The sequence below is a fragment of the Gracilinanus agilis genome, chromosome 5, assembly GCF_016433145.1.
Source record: "Gracilinanus agilis isolate LMUSP501 chromosome 5, AgileGrace, whole genome shotgun sequence".
NCBI lineage: Eukaryota > Metazoa > Chordata > Mammalia > Didelphimorphia > Didelphidae > Gracilinanus > Gracilinanus agilis.
Genome location: NC_058134.1, coordinates 186,387,897 through 186,405,162, shown reverse-complemented (window position 1 = coordinate 186,405,162; position 17,266 = coordinate 186,387,897). Strand labels below are relative to the sequence as shown.

General features: G+C 36.6%; 1 protein-coding gene across 18 annotated transcripts in view; it reads right to left on the bottom strand.

Annotated features, from left to right (window-relative positions):
* Positions 1-17,266, bottom strand: part of C2CD5 (C2 calcium dependent domain containing 5) — a 138,932-nt gene that overhangs the window by 22,620 nt on the left and 99,046 nt on the right. For all 18 annotated transcript variants that reach the window (XM_044679335.1, XM_044679331.1, XM_044679334.1 and 15 more), the window contains one exon: positions 6,922-7,008. In XM_044679335.1, coding sequence (XP_044535270.1) covers positions 6,922-7,008 — 87 coding nt within the window. The remainder of the gene's footprint in view (positions 1-6,921; positions 7,009-17,266) is intronic.

Here is a 17,266-nt window from a genome sequence, read left to right as displayed (position 1 = left end):
CTATACATTTGAATTCAATTCAAATGTATAGCTTATTATACATTTATACATATTATACGTATAACATACATTATACATATAATATGTATATGAATTATACATATAATTGAAACTATTACATGTTATACATATATACATATATGTAAGAGATGCTCAATAAATATATAGAGAGACTTTTTTTAAACCCTTACCTTCCATCTTAGAATCAATACTGTATATTGGTTCCAAGGCAAAAGAGTGGTAAGGAGGGGACAGTTGGGTAGCTCAGTGGATTGAGAGCCAGGTCTAGAGACGGGAGGTCCTAGGTTCAAGTCTGGCCTCAGACACTTTCCAGCTCTGTGACCCTGGGCAAGTCACTTGACCCCCATTGCCTACCCTTACCAATCTTCTGCTTTGGAGCCAATACACAGTACTGACTCCAAGACAGAAGGTAAGGGTTAAAAAAAAAAAAAAAAAAAGAGTGGTAAGGGCTAGGCAATAGGGGTTAAGATACTTGCCCAGAGTCACACAGTTAGGAAGTGTATGAGGGCAGATTTGAACCCAGGAACTCCCATCTCTAGGCGTGGCTCTCAATCCACTGAACCACCCAGCTGCCCCTCATGTTGATATTTTAACAGATAAATGATTAGGCTTTTTTTGGCACACTGAGTAATAGTTACATTATACTCTAAACTAGTAAGGAGAAGAAAAGTTGAATAAGTCAGGTTGAATTTGCCTAATTTATAAAAGAAAAATTAATTTTATTTACTGAGAGCTGTATTTGGAATAAGAGACCTGGACTGAAAGGATTGAAATGTTCAGCCATTTACTAATGGTGTGACCTTAAGCATATCATTTTTCCTCTCTAGGTTTTCATTTCCTTCTCTATAAAATCAAGGATTTGACAAAAATGATCTTGCTTCCCTTCTAAATTCAATATTCCATAATTATGTAAATATCTAAAACTATGACTATCATAATCAATTTCACTTTTTCAAAGTGAATTATTTTAGTTCTTTTGAGGCATATATGTGTATATATATATATACACACACATGCCCTGTATATTTTGATGCCTTTCATCTCAGTTCTCTCTTTTTGCCTTCTTTTTTATCCCTATTATCTCAGCTTCAGGCTTTCCTATCATCCAATTCTTTCTTCCTATTCTGTCTTTTCCTCTTCTTTATTCTATTGTTTCCCTTTTCTTATATTTACCTCTCTCTCCCACTCCTTCATTTTTATCTCTCAGCTTTATTTTCTATCCTTTTAATCAGGAATTCTTAACAGAGAGGCTATGGACTTTTTAAAAAGACAATTTTGATAACTGTATTTCAGTATGGTTTCCTTTTACTTTATGCATTTAAAAACATTATTGTGAAAAGGGATCCATAGGCTTTACTAGATTGCCAAAACATCAAAACACAAAAATAGTTAAATAAAAAAGCCTTGCCTGAGAATTATTAGACTCAATACTTTCTCCATCTCTTCCTCCCTCATTCATTACTCTCCTATATTATTTCTTCCTCTTCATCTTCCCTTTCACAAAAATTTGTCTTCTTTTAGACCTGCCTGTGAGTCTTCAATCTCTTTGATAATTATTGCACTCTAGTAGTAACATTAAAGAGGAAGGAAAAAGTAGCAAGTGGAAGTTTATATATAAGGAGTCAAGATAAGAATTCATTTAAACTTGTAAAGATTCTGAACCCATTAATTATCATGAAAAGGTTAAAGCTAACTTTGTAGTCCCACATCTATTTATATTTCTACTTGGAAGCTTTAGAACACTTACATAAATGCAATTATTAGTTTAGCATTTTATTTCAACTAAACAACTTTTAAAAACACATTTGGAAAGAAATGAAAACAGCTCAGAAGAGAAACAATAAGGCAAAGCTATTAAGTTATTTAGATTACAGAATACCAGGGCAACTAGGTGGTTTAGTAGGTGGTCAGGCCTACAGCTGAGAGGTCCTACGTTCAAATTTGAACTCTGACAATTCCTAGTTATTATGTCCCTGGGCAAGTCAGTTAATTCCAATTATCTAGCCCTTTTAGCTCTTCTGCCTTGGAATTCTAAGCCAGAAGGCATAGATAGGGTTAAAAAAAAAGTTTACAAAGTACATCCTAGAGAAGGTATTAACTAACCTAACATGGAGTCATACAAAATGGCTTTGTGCATAAAAACAACAATCTTCTCAATGAGACTCTTCCAAATTATGGTGTATGTACATCCATATTTGCAATGAATTTAAAGTGATCCCACAGTATTCTTTTCAAAACTTCTTCCTTATTATAGAAGAATCATGGCTTGATTATTGCAAAATCCTACTGGGGGCCTGCCTGCTTCCAGTCTAATTCCAGCCCCACTCCAATCCCATTCTCTATTCAGCTACTGAAGTAATTTCCTAAAACATAGCCAATCATGTCAGTTCCCTACTCAATAAATTCCAGTGGCTCCCTATTGCTCAAGGGTCAAATACAAAATGCTCTATTTGATATTCAAAGCCCTTCATAAGCTAGCTTTTCAGTCTTAAACCTTACTCCCCTCTGTAACAAGTACTCTTTGATAAAGTGTAATGGCTTCCTAGCTATTCCATGAATAAGCCATTCCATCTCTCAGCTCCAGGAATTTTCTCTGGCTGTCCCCCACATATGAAACACCATCTCTCCTCTGCTCCAAATAATGACATTCCTGACTTCCTTAAAGTTCCAACCAAAATCATAGCTTTTACAGGATGCCTGCCCCAGTCCCCCTTAATTCCAGTGCCTACCCTCTATTAAATATTTCCTATTTATCCTCTCTCTATAGAATACTCTGTTTTTTTGGTTTTTTTTTTGTTTTTTTAAACCCCTGTACTTCGGTGTATTGTCTCATAGGTGGAAGAGTGGTAAGGGTGGGCAATGGGGGTCAAGTGACTTGCCCAGGGTCACACAGCTGGGAAGTGGCTGAGGCCGGGTTTGAACCTAGGACCTCCTGTCTCTAGGCCTGACTCTCACTCCACTGAGCTACCCAGCTGCCCCTAGAATACTTTGTATATATTTGTTTGCATGTTGTCTCCAACTAGATTATAAGCTCCCTGAGGGCAAGGACTATCTTTTGCCTCTTTTTGTAACTCTAGCATTTAGCACAGTACCTGCAACATAGTAGGTACTTAATAAAAAAACAGAAAACTGGGAAGATTTGAATTATATTCTTTTTAAAATTTAATTTGATTTAAAAAATTTTCCCCATAGTTACATGATTCTTATTGTCTCCTTCCCCTCTTCCCTCCCCCCTCCTCAAGTTGACAAAAATTGAATTGTATTTTTAATAATTAATTTCTAATATAGCTTCAGGTCTTAATTCCCCTTATCATTAAATAAGGAACTTTCTAGAAGTATCAGACATCACAGTAGTATGGAATCATAGGTTTTTTAAAACTAGAAAGAACCCAAGAATTCATCCAATCAAACTTTAGATGAGGAAACTGAGATCCAGACCAGATTTGGAAATGCAATGAATTAGTAACAAAACTTAGATGAGATTAGAATCCAGGACCTTTCATTCCTACACTATATATACCTGTTTCTCTCCTACCTACTCAAATATCTGAAAAAAAAGTTAAGTTTTTAAAAGGTACACAAATTATTCATCTAATTCAACGTGCTAACCTGTTAGTAATTATCTTTTACAATTCTTAGATTTCATTAAGCATGCAACAAGCATTAGAGGTGACTACCCTTCAAAGTCCATCTTCTGAACAATTATAGCTAATGTTGAGAACAGTAATCTGATTACTTAAGGAGAAGGTACTTAAGAATGGAACAAAATATATTAGTCCTTAGTAAATTCAAATAGCATTAAAATGCAAAAGTAGTGTACAAGTAAATCATGTCAATCCCCTGCTCAATAAACTCCAGTTCCTTCTTGTTTTTGCCTCAAGCTACAAATACAGAATATTTTGTTTGGTATTCAAAGCTCTTCATAAGCTAGCCCCCTCCTACCTTTCCAGGCTTAACATATATGATCTATTTTGATATTCATGAGGAGGTATGACACATGAAAGGATGGTAGGAACTGAAAGGATGACAAATAAAGAATGGTTGACTGGGGTTTTGCTTAACCCAGTTGGGGCTGATGATCCTTTCAAGTGCAGAGGGCAAGATGGCTGTTCTCTGTCACAAGGCAAGTTGAAAATCACTCTAACTACACTTTAACTCAGTGATTCTCAAAGTGGGCGCCACCACCCCTTGGCGGGTGTTGCAGCGATCCAGGGAGGCGTGATAGCCACAGGTGCATTTCTGAGTTCAATAAAGTTTCATAATTTCAAAGTTCAATGTTTCTAATTTACACTTTTCTTTACAATATTTTACGAAAAAGGTAGAAACATTAATACATATATCTTTCCTATTAATTGTTATTAAAATTTTTTAAAAATTAATTTCCAGGGGGGCACTAAGTAATATTTTTTCTAGAAAGGGGGCGGCAGGCCAAAAAAGTTTGAGAACCACTGCTTTAACTTAACAGGTTTATTTAAATAAAATTGTTTAGGATAAGGTAAGATATGTGGGCTGAAGATTTCCCTGATACTAATGAAATCTGCTTTTATCTCACCATCTCACTTTTCACAAAGTCTCTTCTTTCCTCAGCAAAGCTGAGGCTGCACTTTCTTCCTCTCTGTCTCAGTTTCCCCTCTAATCTAACTAAACCTAAGCTAACCCCACAATATATAGTCTTAGATTAAGTTATAGATTAAGAGTGGAGTCAGGTGCCAGGTTTGACCCTGTCCACCTTGGTAAGATCACAGCCCACGAAGGTAAACTAAGCAGTTCAGGTCAAATGCTACAAAATCCTTCTTGAGACTTCTTTAGATGTTGTATTCAAGTCAGGGAGTACATAAATAACCAGGAACTAGCTGATCTCTCTCAGGAACAAATGGAAAAGTCACCAAGAGGTCAGAGCTGAAACTGCTATAGGTTAAATAACTTGGCTAGGTCACATAGCTACCAAGTCTCAGAAAAATCAGATCTTCCAGACTCCAAGTCAAGTGCACTATCAACTACTTGGAATAGCTGCCTCTTTTCAAAGCTTAGTTTAACTAACAGAAGACTAAGTATAGTGGGCAGCTGATAAAATTACCAATAGTAGGAGGGAAGGAAGGAAGAAAAGAGAGAAAAGAGGAAGAATAGAAGGAAGGGAGAGAGAGAAAAGAAGAAAAGGGAAGAAGGAAAGGTAGGAGGAGGGAAAAAAGGAAGACATGAAGTTTACTGGTAATTCTATACAAATTAGTTAACTGGAAGTAAAGGAAGTAGGAAGAAAACAAGTGGAAAGAAAACCAAGCTCTCTATAAAGAGCCCTCAATTTCACTTAGTAGGGGTTTCTGGATGGTTCTGCTTAATGCCATAACTCAAGTATCTATATATGTGTGCATGAACACATATACTTTGGATTCTGGGTCTAGTCAAACTTTTATGTATCTTAAAGGGAAAAGAGGTGTAATAAGAATAAAAGGAGTCTTAAATAGAAAATAGTGAAGAGACAGAAAGGCAGAGTAATTATTGGATAAGGAGTCAGAAGAAGTCAGGAGGACCTGGGTTCAATTCTTCCTGTGATACATACTGGCAAAGAGGCCACACAAAAGTAAATTAACCTCCTAATGCCTTAGGTAATTTTTATGTCTGTCTATGTATATATTACAGATAACTGAAAATCTTTAACAGGGGAAAAAGTTCCCACACTAGGAATTCCCTACACTGATAAAATAACAGGTTTAAATATCTCACTAAAAAAAATTTTTTTAAAAGGAAAACAGGCCAGAAATATCAGTTTTATAGTTAGTTAATGTAACAAAAACATCTTATCTTCAAACTTTCAAAATCTCAAACAAAACCTATTAAATTACAGACTGATCTTTTGGTGTTTTTTAAAATTCAAATTACACTTCTTTAGATGCATTGCTATATTATACGATGAAAGAAATGCCAACTAAAATAAAGAGCAAAGAGGTAAGAAATTTCTGTTATTAAAAATGAAGAAAATCAGAATCATTTGGATCCACCTAGTACACAAACCACTCTAAGTTTATCTTTGACAGAACCAGTCATCACTATTAGTACTATTTTCCTCCTTTTTTTTAATTTTATTTTTCTCGTCAGTATACATTAGGAAATGAGCCACTTAATAATTCTATGTAAGTGGTGTTTTTTTTTAATCATACTAATGTCAGAAGGGAGATTGAAAACACACTTTCCATTTCTTTCCCAAAATTACTAGGCTAACGTAAAGTTACCAGTTACAAAGTCAGAATCATTTTGTACTTGGGGAAAGTTTACCTCTGTATAGCAATGCTATTAAATTTATTAGCCACAATATGTCAGTTAACAAATCAGACTATTCACCATTTCAGGGAGAGATGGAAAGAGAAGGGAGGGAGAAAATTTGAATTTTAAAATGTCAAAAACAATTTTCAAATGTTGTTTCTACGTGTAACTGAAAAAAAATTTAAGTTGTGGGGTGAAAGTCAGTTACCAGGAAAAAAATGATCATTCTTTTCCCATTTGCACATAGTCCCCTGCCATTAACAATGCTGTACAGATGCAATAAAGAAAATACATTTCTTTTTCTCTGAACATTCAGAATGTAAGGGTTTATTTTTATAGAAAAAGAATGTCAAAGGAATGGAAGTTCTACATGAGAAATTATAATGGAGAATTCAATGATCTAAAAAAATATGATAATTATATCTGTGGTACAGAGTAGATAATTAAAAATTAAATTCACAGTCTATAATCCAAATACTTGAGAAATACAAATGGAAGATAATTTTTTGTCTTTAAAAATTTCAAAAAACATATAATAAGAATTGCTATAGTCTAACCTCAAAATTCTATCAGACATCTAAAATGGGTAATCAAGTAGAGAGTAGAAAAAGGTATATTTTGTTTTTGTTTTTCTTAACCAACCTTTAGCTGATGAAAAGGGGTGAGAAGCAAGCGTATCTGTGCAAAGTTCCAATGGAAATTGTAGAAGTTCTTCATTGTCAATAGAGGCTTAAAGAAAGAAAAGAATTTTACTTATTAATACTGTATTATTAGTGAAAAATCAGTCAATAAGATTACTTATGTGATAGGCATTATGCCAATGATGATGAATTGCAGGCAGAGCATGCTCTGTGGGCACAGAAACAGACTGCCCCTCACCCTTTCCCAGAGTTCCTTCCTAAAAAGGCTGAGGGAATCAGGTGGCCCCTCTCCCTCTCCACCTTTCCTAAAGACATATTTTCACATCCTCCACCCCCTCTGCCCAGCAGGCCAATGGAAGTGCTTCCTGCTTCCCCTGTGTGGAGTTAAAGGGGGGAAACACCTGGCACTTGATTGGGGGAAGAGCATGGCACTCAGTTTGGGGGAGTAAAGTGAGGGGAGGGGCCCAGCACTCTGTCTCTAAATGGTTCACCATCACTGCACTATGCTATATGTAAAGGCACTGGGGAAATAAGTGCAAAATAAAACAGTCCTTACCTTCAGGAACTTACATAATGAGGGAGACAACAGGTACACCTATCATTTTTGTGGCTAAACTCTTTAAGAAGGTCATCCACAATAGGTGCTTCTATTTCCTTTCCTCTAACTCTCTTAACTGTTCACAGTGAGACTTCTAATTTTATCATTGTACTGAAACTACTTTCTTTAAAGTAATTAAGGATCTCTTAATTGCCATATCAGTTGGCAAAGTTAATTCAAGTTTAATTTAGCCTTTTCTCAGTCTTCAACTTCATTCTTTCTTAACTCTCTACTGTCTTTGACACTTTCAATTACTTTCTTCATTCCAGGTTTTCAAGACTGATTTATCTAGATTTTCCTCCTTCCTTTCCAACAACTCTTCCCCAATCTCCTTTGCCAGACTTTCATCAAAGTCACATCTTTTAATCATGAATGTCCCACAATTGGACTTCTGGGTTAAATGGCTGCAGAGTAGAAGCAGGGCACTTAACTCTCCTAACCATCTCATACATGATACCTCAAAAGGACACAAAAAACAAATCCAGATGAATGAAGGGACCCCACAATAGGGTATAGCATTGAAGGTACATGTGATTTGGGCATTTCCACCATATAAGGGGGTGAAATAGCTCCTAATAAAACACAAGCTAATCAAACCTTCCCCACACCCCACCCCACCTACAGTGCCAGTGCAAGCTCACAAGAGTTAGACCAAGTGTGGGGCATTCACTAAGTTCTTGTCAGCTAACTGGGACCATCAAGGGCTTGCTCCTGAGAGCAGCAAGACTTAAGACCCAAAAAGGCTAAAAAACACGGACTTTGAGCTCTAACCTAGAGCAGTGAGGTGAAAGACAGTGGAAGCAGCACACACTGAGACTCGTAAAGGAGCCTTGGGCAGAGGAGCAAGCATGGGGCAATATCTGGGGTCCTAGCAGATGACGAGGACCACCAAGAGCTTGGCCCTGAGAATAACTAGACTTGAGACCAAAGAAGCCTAAAGAGCCCAGACATTGGGTGTGAGGATATAGCTGGGAGGGGCAGCATTGCGCTGTGGCTGGTAAAGTAACCTCAGGCAAAAACTGCTCCACAGATCTATACACAGAGAGCTTGTCCACCTCACCCAGACTTCTGACTGAGAAGGAAAAAAACCATGGCAAGCAATGCCCAAGAACTGTTGTGAGGAAGATTAGTTAGTAATTAATTAAGTATTAAGGATGTACCTAGCAGGAAGGACTGGAGTATTCCAAGATGGAATGAAGGAGCAGGAAGTGGCTTGTACCCTGAGAGAGACTCCATTAGTGGTTGGTACAAACTGTTGTTAGCCCTGGGAGATGTCAGAGTTAAGGACACCCTGCATCCTGATTTCCCTGGGATCCTGGGTGGTGGTGGTTTCTAACAAGTGGACAAGAACTACAGAGCAGCACCAGGTGGAGGAGGAGTTTGGGATCTGGTGGACAGCATCTCAAGCACACTCACTGTATTTGGATACCTTGGACCACCTTGGCTTTTGGCATCCTGAGATCATCTGTGGATTACCGTGAGAAACCCTCAAAGCCACCCACAGGCCCTTTAGCTGTGCTGGTCAAGCCTGGCTGGAACCAGGTTTGAAGCAGCCCCCCCCCCGAGACTCCAGAACAGCTCCTTTATGCCCAGCCTGGCTAGGTCAATTAGGATTAGAGTAGATAAGTCCTCCCCTTGCCCCTGTGGTTTGGCCATTTAAGTTTTAGAGTAGAATCCCTATCCCACCTTTATTTTAGTTAAACATAATTAAACCTGTTAAAATCTTTTACCTTGCCTGTTGGTTTCAAAGACTCTGGCCCAGTAGTGACAGTTGGCCAACAGCCATTCTTGTCAGTTAAAAGCAGCTTAGCTGTGTACTCTGTTCTCCCAATCCTGGTCCTGTCTCTCCTACAACCAAGTATGTGTACCCACAACCATTTAGATTATATTGTAACATCCCTGGTGCCCATCTTTTTTTACAGAACTAACCAAGAGAAAGAACAAGAGGAAAGCATCAACATTCGATAACTTTTACACAGAAAAAATTCAGACAACAGCGCAGACAGCAGAGAAGGACAAACAAGTAAACGAATCAAAACCCTCCCCAAAAAAGTGAAAATTGGTGACAAGCTCTTGAAGAGTTCAAATCTGAGATCATGAGAAAGATGGAAGAGATATAGCAAGAAAAGTGGAAAATAGTTCAAAAGGAAATTAACAGTTTAAAAGACATAAACTCTCAATTGGAGACCCAAATTAAATAGCAGGAAGACAAGATAGACCAAATCAAAAAGGAAAATCAAAAAATTGTAGCAGAAAATCAGACTCTTAAAGACCAGAATCGGGCAAGTAGAAGCTAATGACCTTGTAAGACAGCAAGAACTAATAAAACAAAGTCAAAAGAATGAAAAAATAGAAGGAAACATGAAATATCTCATTAAAAGAATGACAGATCAAGAAAAAAGGTCTAGAGAAGATAGTTTTAGAATCATCGGTCTTCCTGAAAAAAACAGAAATTAATAGAAATTTGGACACCATACTATAAGAAATTATCCAAAAAAAACTGCCCTGAAGCTCTTCAACAAGAGGGCAAAATAGACACTGAAAGGATCCATGGATCACTCTCTACACTAAACCCTCAAAAGTCAACCCCCAGGAATATAATTGATAAATTCAAGAGTTTCCAAGTTAAGGAAAAAATATTACAGGAAACCATAAAGAAACAATTCTGATATCAAGGAACACCAGTCAGGATTACACAAGATCTGGAAGCCTCCACACTAAAAGACCACAAGGCTTGACATATGATATTCAGAAAGGCAAGAGAATTGGGTCAACAACCAAGGATCACCTACCCATCAAAACTGACTATATACTTCAATGGGAAAGTCCGGGCATTCAACAAGATAGAAGATTTCCAAGTATTTGTAAAGAAAAGAACAGAATTAAATGGAAAGTTACATATCCAACAACAAAAACCAAGAGAAACATGAAAAGGTAAATATGAAACAGAGGAGAAAGAAAGAAAACTCTTATTTTTAAATGTGCATCTTTAAGGGCTTCAATAAGATCAAATTATTTGTATTCCTATATGGAGAAATGTTTTGTGTAATTCTCAAAAATTATACCCACTATTATAGTAATTAGAAGAATTATTCATAGGGAGAGGTTGGAGTACTAAATGGTCTATGGGTAAAAAAGGGGGGGGGTGGAATAGAAGATGGCACCAAGAGAAACTAGAAGGAATAAGAAAAATAGGATAATTTATACCACACAAAGAGGGCATGGGAAGGGGAGAGGATGAATACTATTATAAGAAAGAGAGGAAGAGAGCATTAATAGGAAATACTTAAACCTTACACTCAGGGGAATTAATACTGAGAGGGAAGAGTAACTAGATCCACTGGGATATTTAATTCTATCTTACCCTACAGAGAAAGTCAGAAGGGATAAACCAAGGGGGGAAAAGGGGTGGGGAGTTCAAAAAGGGAGGGGAAGAGAGCGGGGAGGGAATTTATTAGGCCTTAAAAATAATAAGAAAGGAACAAAAAGGTAGGAGGTGGAAAGAAGAGTAAACTAAGGGAGGGGATAAGGGGGACTGATTTAAACCACTGGTTTAAAAGGAAATAGTGTAAGAAGAAGGGGAAGGATAAAGAGAGGGAATCAAAATGTCTGGGAATACACATTGATAATTATAACTCTGAATATGAATGGGATGAACTTACCCATAAAACAAAAGCAAATAGCTAAGTGGATTAGAAAAAAAATCCTATCATATGTAGTCTACAAGAAACACATGTCAGACAGACAGACAGACATAGAGTAAAAGTAAAAGGCTGGAGCAAAAATCTATTGGGCTTCAACTGATAAAAAGAAGGGAGGAGTTGCAATAACGTTTTTTGACAAAGTCAAAGTAAAAATAGATCTGGTTAAAAGAGATACGGAAGGTAATTATATCCTGATAAAAGGTAGTATAAGCAGTGAAGAAATAGCATCACTTAACATGTATGCACCAAATGGTATAGCACCCAAATTTCTAAAAGAGAAACTGGCAGAGCTCAAGGAGGAAATAGATAGTAAAACCATACTAGTGGGAGATCTAAATATTCCTCTATCAGATCTAGATAAGTCAAACCAAAAACTAAATAAGATAGTGACAAGAGAGGTGAATGAAATCCTAGAAAATTAGATTTAATAGATATGTGGAGAAAAATAAATAGGGACAAAAAGGAATACACCTTCTTTTCAGCTGCATATGGTACATTCACAAAGACTAACCATATACTAGGTCATAGAAACATGGCAAACAAATGCAAAAGAGCAGAAATAATAAATGTAATCTTTTCAGATCAAAATGCAATAAAAATAAAAATTAGTAAGGGAGCATCGATAGGCAACTCAAAAATTAATTAGAAATTAAATAATATGACTCCCAAAACTGGTTAAAGAACAAATCATAGAAACAATCAATAATTTCATAGAAGAAAATGGGAATGATGAGACATCCTACCAAACTCTGTGGGATGCAGCTAAAACAGTTCTAAGGGGGAATTTATATCCTTGAGTGCATATGATAACAAATTAGGGTGAGCAAAGATCAATGGACTAGGCATGCAAATCAAAAAACTAGAAAGCGAACAAATTAAAAATCCCCAGTTAAATACTAAATTAGAGATTATAAAAATTAAAGGAGAAATTAATAAAATTGAAAGTGAAAGACCTATTTAATTGATAAAGATTAGAAGCTAGTACTTTGAAAAAAACAAATGAAATTGGCAAAGTGCTGGTCAATCTAATTAAAAAAGGAAAGAAGAAAACCAAATTATCAGTATCAAAGATGAAAAGGGAGACTTCACCTCTAGTGAAGAGGAAATTAAGGCAATCATTAAAAACTATTTTGCCCAATTATATGGCAATAAATATAGCAATCTAGGTGATATGGATGAATATTTACAAAAATATAAATTGCCTAGATTAACAGTAGAAGAAATAGTACTTAAATAATCCCATATCATAAAAAGGAATTGAACAAATCATCAAAAACTCCCTAAGAAAAAATCCTCAGGACTAGATCGATTCACAAGTGAATTCTATCAAACCTTCAAAGAACAACTAATCCCAATACTATACAAAATATTTGACATAATATGCAAAGAAGGAGTTCTACCAAATTCCTTTTATGACACAAATATGGTACTGATCACAAAGCCAGGTAGAACAAAAACTACAGACCAATCTCCTTAATGAACATAGATGCAAAAATCTTAAAAGACTCCAGCAAGTGATCACAAGGGTTATTCATTATGATCAGGTGGGATTTATACCAGGAATGCAAGGATGGTTCAACATAAGGAAAATGATTCACATAATTGACAACATGAACAAGCAAACCAACAAAAATCACATGATTAAATAATGAAAAAAAATGTGAAGGAAGGGGGCCTAGCAGTACCAGATATTAAACTATACTATAAAGCAGCAGTCATCAAAACATTATGGTATTGGAGGCAGCTGGGTAGCTCAGTGGATTGAGAACCAGGCCTAGAGACGGGAGGTCCTAGGTTCAAACCTGGCCTCAGACACTTCCCAGTTGTGTGACCCTGGGCAAGTCACTTGACCCCCATTGCCTACCCTTACCACGCTTCTGCCTTGGAGCCAATAGAGTATTGACTCCAAGACGGAAGGTAAGGGTTCTAAAAAAAATAAAAAAACAATAAGGTACTGGCTAAGAGACAGAAGGGAGGATCAGTGGAATAGACTTGGGGTAAATGACATCAGCAAGACAGTGTATGATAAACCCAAAGAGCCCAACTTTTGGGACATGAATTCACTATTTGACAAAAATTGCTGGGAAATTTGGAAAACAATATGGGAGAGATTAGGTTTAGATCAACAGCTCATACCCTACACCAAGATAAATTCAGAATGGGTGAATGACTTGAATATAAAGAGGGAAACTATAAATAAGTTAAGTGAACTCAGAATAGTATACTTGTCAGATCTCTGGGAAAGGAAAGATTTTAAAACCAAGCAAGAGTTAGAGAAAATTACAAAATGTAAATTAAAAGGTTTTGATTATATTAAACTAAAAAGCTTTTGTACAAACAAAAACAATGTAGTCAAAATCAGAAGGGAAACAACAAATTGGGAAAAAAATCTTTATAACGAAAAACTCTGACAGGGGTCTAATTACTCAAATATACAAGGAGTTAAAGCAATTGTATAAAAAAATCAAGCCATTCTCCAATTGCTAAATGGGCAAGAGACATGAATAGGCAATTTTCAGGTAAAGAAATCAAAACTATCAATAAGCACATGAGAAAGTGTTCTAAATCTCTAATAATTAGAGAAGTGCAAATCAAAACAACTCTGAGGTATCACCTCACACCTAGCAGATTGGCTAAAATGAAAGAAGGGGAGAGTAATGAATGCTGGAGGGGATGTGGCAAAACTGGGACATTAATGCATTGCTGGTGGAGTTGTGAACTGATCCAACCATTCTGGCTGGCAGTTTGGAACTATGCTCAAAGGACTATAAAAAAATGCCTGCCCTTTGATCCAGCCATACCATTGTTGGGTTTGAACCCTAAAGAGATCATAGATAAACAGACTTGTACGAAAATATTTATAGCTGCGCTTTTTGTGGTGGCAAAAAACTGGAAAAGGAAGGTATGTCCTTCAATTGGGGTATGGCTGAACAAATTGTGGTATATATTGATGGAATACTATTGCGCTCAAAGGAATAATAAACTAGAGGAGTTCCCGGTGAACTGGAGAGACCTCCAGGAACTGATGCAGAGTGAGAGGAGCAGAGCCAGAAGAACACTGTACACAGAGACTGATATATTATGGTAAAATTGAATGTAATGGACTTCTGTACCAGCAGCAATGCAATGACACAGGACAGCTCTGAGGGATTTATGGAAAAGATGCTACCCACATTCAGAGGAAGGACTGCAGGAGAGGAAACATATAAGAAAAACAACTGCTTGAACGCATGGGTTGGGGTGGACATGATTGGGGATGTAGACTCGAAACCACCACACCAATGCAACTATCAACAATTTGGAAATAGGTCTTGATCAATGACACATGTTAAAACTAGTGGAAATGTGCGTCGGCCATGGGTGTGGGGGGTGCAGGGGGTGAAGGGGAAAGTAGGAGCATGAATCATGTAATTATGTTAAAAACGAATATTAATAAATGTTTTAAAAAATCACATGATTATCTCAACAGATGCTGAAAAAGCCTTTGACAAAATACACACCCCTTCCTACTGAAAACACTAGAAAATATAGGAATAGAAGGGTATATATATATATGTATATATATATATATGTGAATAGATGGGCCTTTCCTAAAAATAATAAACGGTATATATATAAAACCATCAACAAATGTCTGCAATGGGGATAAATTAGAAGCATTCCCAATAAGATCAGGAATGAAACCTCTATTATTTAATATTATACTAGAAACACTAGCAGTAGCAATTAGAAAATAAAAAGAAATTGAAGGTATTAAAATGGGCAGTGAGGAGACCAAGCTATCACTCATTGCAGATGATATGATGGTCTACTTAAAAAATCCTAGAGAATCAACTAAAAAGTTAGTGGAAATAATCAACAACTTTAGCAAAGTTACAGGATACAAAATAAACTCACAAAAATCATCAACATTTCTATATATTTCCAACACATCACAACAACTAGAGTTAGAGAGAGAAATTCCATTTAAAATCACCCTAGACAATATAAAATACTTAGGAACCTATCTGCCAAAACAAACACAGGAATTATACGAACACAACTACAAAACCCTTTCCACATAATTAAAACTAGATTTAAACAATTGGAAAAACATTGATTGCTCATAGGTAGGACGAGCTAACATAATAAAAATGACCATCCTACACAAATTAATTTACTTAATTAGTGCTATAACAATCAAACTACCAAATAACTTTTTTACTGAATTGGAAAAAAACTATAACAAAGTTCATTTGGAAGAACAAAAGACCAAGAATATCAAGGGAAATAATGAAAAAAAAATGAAGGAAGGTGGCCTAGCAGTACCAGATCTTAAACTGTACTATAAAGCAGTAGTCATCAAAACAATATGGTACTGGCTAAAAGAGACAGAAAGAAGGATCAATGGAATAGACTTGGGGTAAGTGACATCAGCAAGACAGTCTACGATAAACCCAAAGAGCCCAACTTTGGGGCCAAAAATCAACTATTTGACAAAACCTGCTAGGAAAATTGGAAAACAATATGGGAAAGATTAGGTTTAGATCAACATCTCACACCCTACACCAAGATAAATTCAGAGTGGGTGAATGACTTGAATATAAAGAAGGAAACTATAAAAAAATTAGGCAAACAGAGAATAGTATACTTGTCAGATCTCTAGGAAAGGAAAGATTTTAAAACCAAGCAAGAGTTAGAAAAAATTACAAAATGTAAAATTAATAATTTTGATTACATTAAACTAAAAAGATTTTGTACAAACACAACCAATGCTTCCAAAATTAGAAGGGAAGCAACACATTGGGAAAAATCAAAACAAAAACAAAATAACAAAAAAAAAAACAATAACAAAAAACTCTGACAAAGGTCTAATTACTAAAATATATAAGGCGGTAAATCAATATTACAAAAAATCAAGCTACTCCCTAATTGATAAATGGGCAAAGGACATGACTAGGCAATTTTCAGATAAAGAAATCAAAAGTATCAACAAACACATGAAAAAGTGTTCTAAATCTCTTATAATTAGAGAAATGCAAATCAAAACAACTCTGAGGTACCACCTCACACCTAGTAGATTAGCTAACATGACAGCAAAGGAAAGTGGTGAATGTTGGAGGGGCTATGGCAAAATTGGGGCATTAATGCATTGCTAGTGGAATTGTGAATTGATCCAACCATTCTGGATGGCTATTTGGAACTATGCCCAAAGGGCTTTAAAAGACTGCCTGCCTTTTGATCCAGCCACAGCACTGCTTGGTTTATACCCCAAAGAGATAATAAGGAAAAAGACTTGTACGAAAATATTTATAGCCACGCTCTTTGTAATGGCAAAATATTGGAAAATGAGAGAATGTCCTTCATTTGGGGAATGGCTAAACAAATTGTGGTATCTATTGGTGATGGAATACTATTGTGCTCAAAGGAAAAATGAAGTGGAGGAATTCCACGTGAACTGGAATGACCTCCAGGAATTGATGCAGAGTGAAAGGAGCAGATCCAGGAGAATGTTGTATACAGAGACTGATACACTGTAGTACAATCAAATATAAAGAACTTCTCTACTAGCAGCAATGCAAGGATCCAGAGCACCCCCACCTAGCCCCGCCCCTTCCTGGCCAAATCTCTCTTTGCCGTCTCTTCCTCTTCTTCCCATCCCAGACTCTCCCTCTACCCAAACTAATCCCTCCCCTGACCCCTCCCTAGTCCCAGCCACTCCCTCCTCTACCCGACCCACCCCTTCCCCTGCCCCTCCTCTCAAAACCCAGCACCATTCCTACAGCCCTAACTCACCATCCCCAGGCCAACCCCCTCCCTCTTAACTCACCTACTCCTCCCCCTTCTCTTACCTGCTCCACAGCAACCCAAATATCCACCCAAGAGGTAGAAATTGCAAATAATTCAATTAAAGGTCTATTCCCCTTAAAAGAAGTACCCACCTCCAAAAAAAACTGGCGATGTGGTGTCCTTAAGACACTATATACCCATCACCCCCCTAGATATTGAGAGATTCAAGCAAAATACTCCTTCCTTTGAAGATGAGTCTATTATAGGCATTAAAA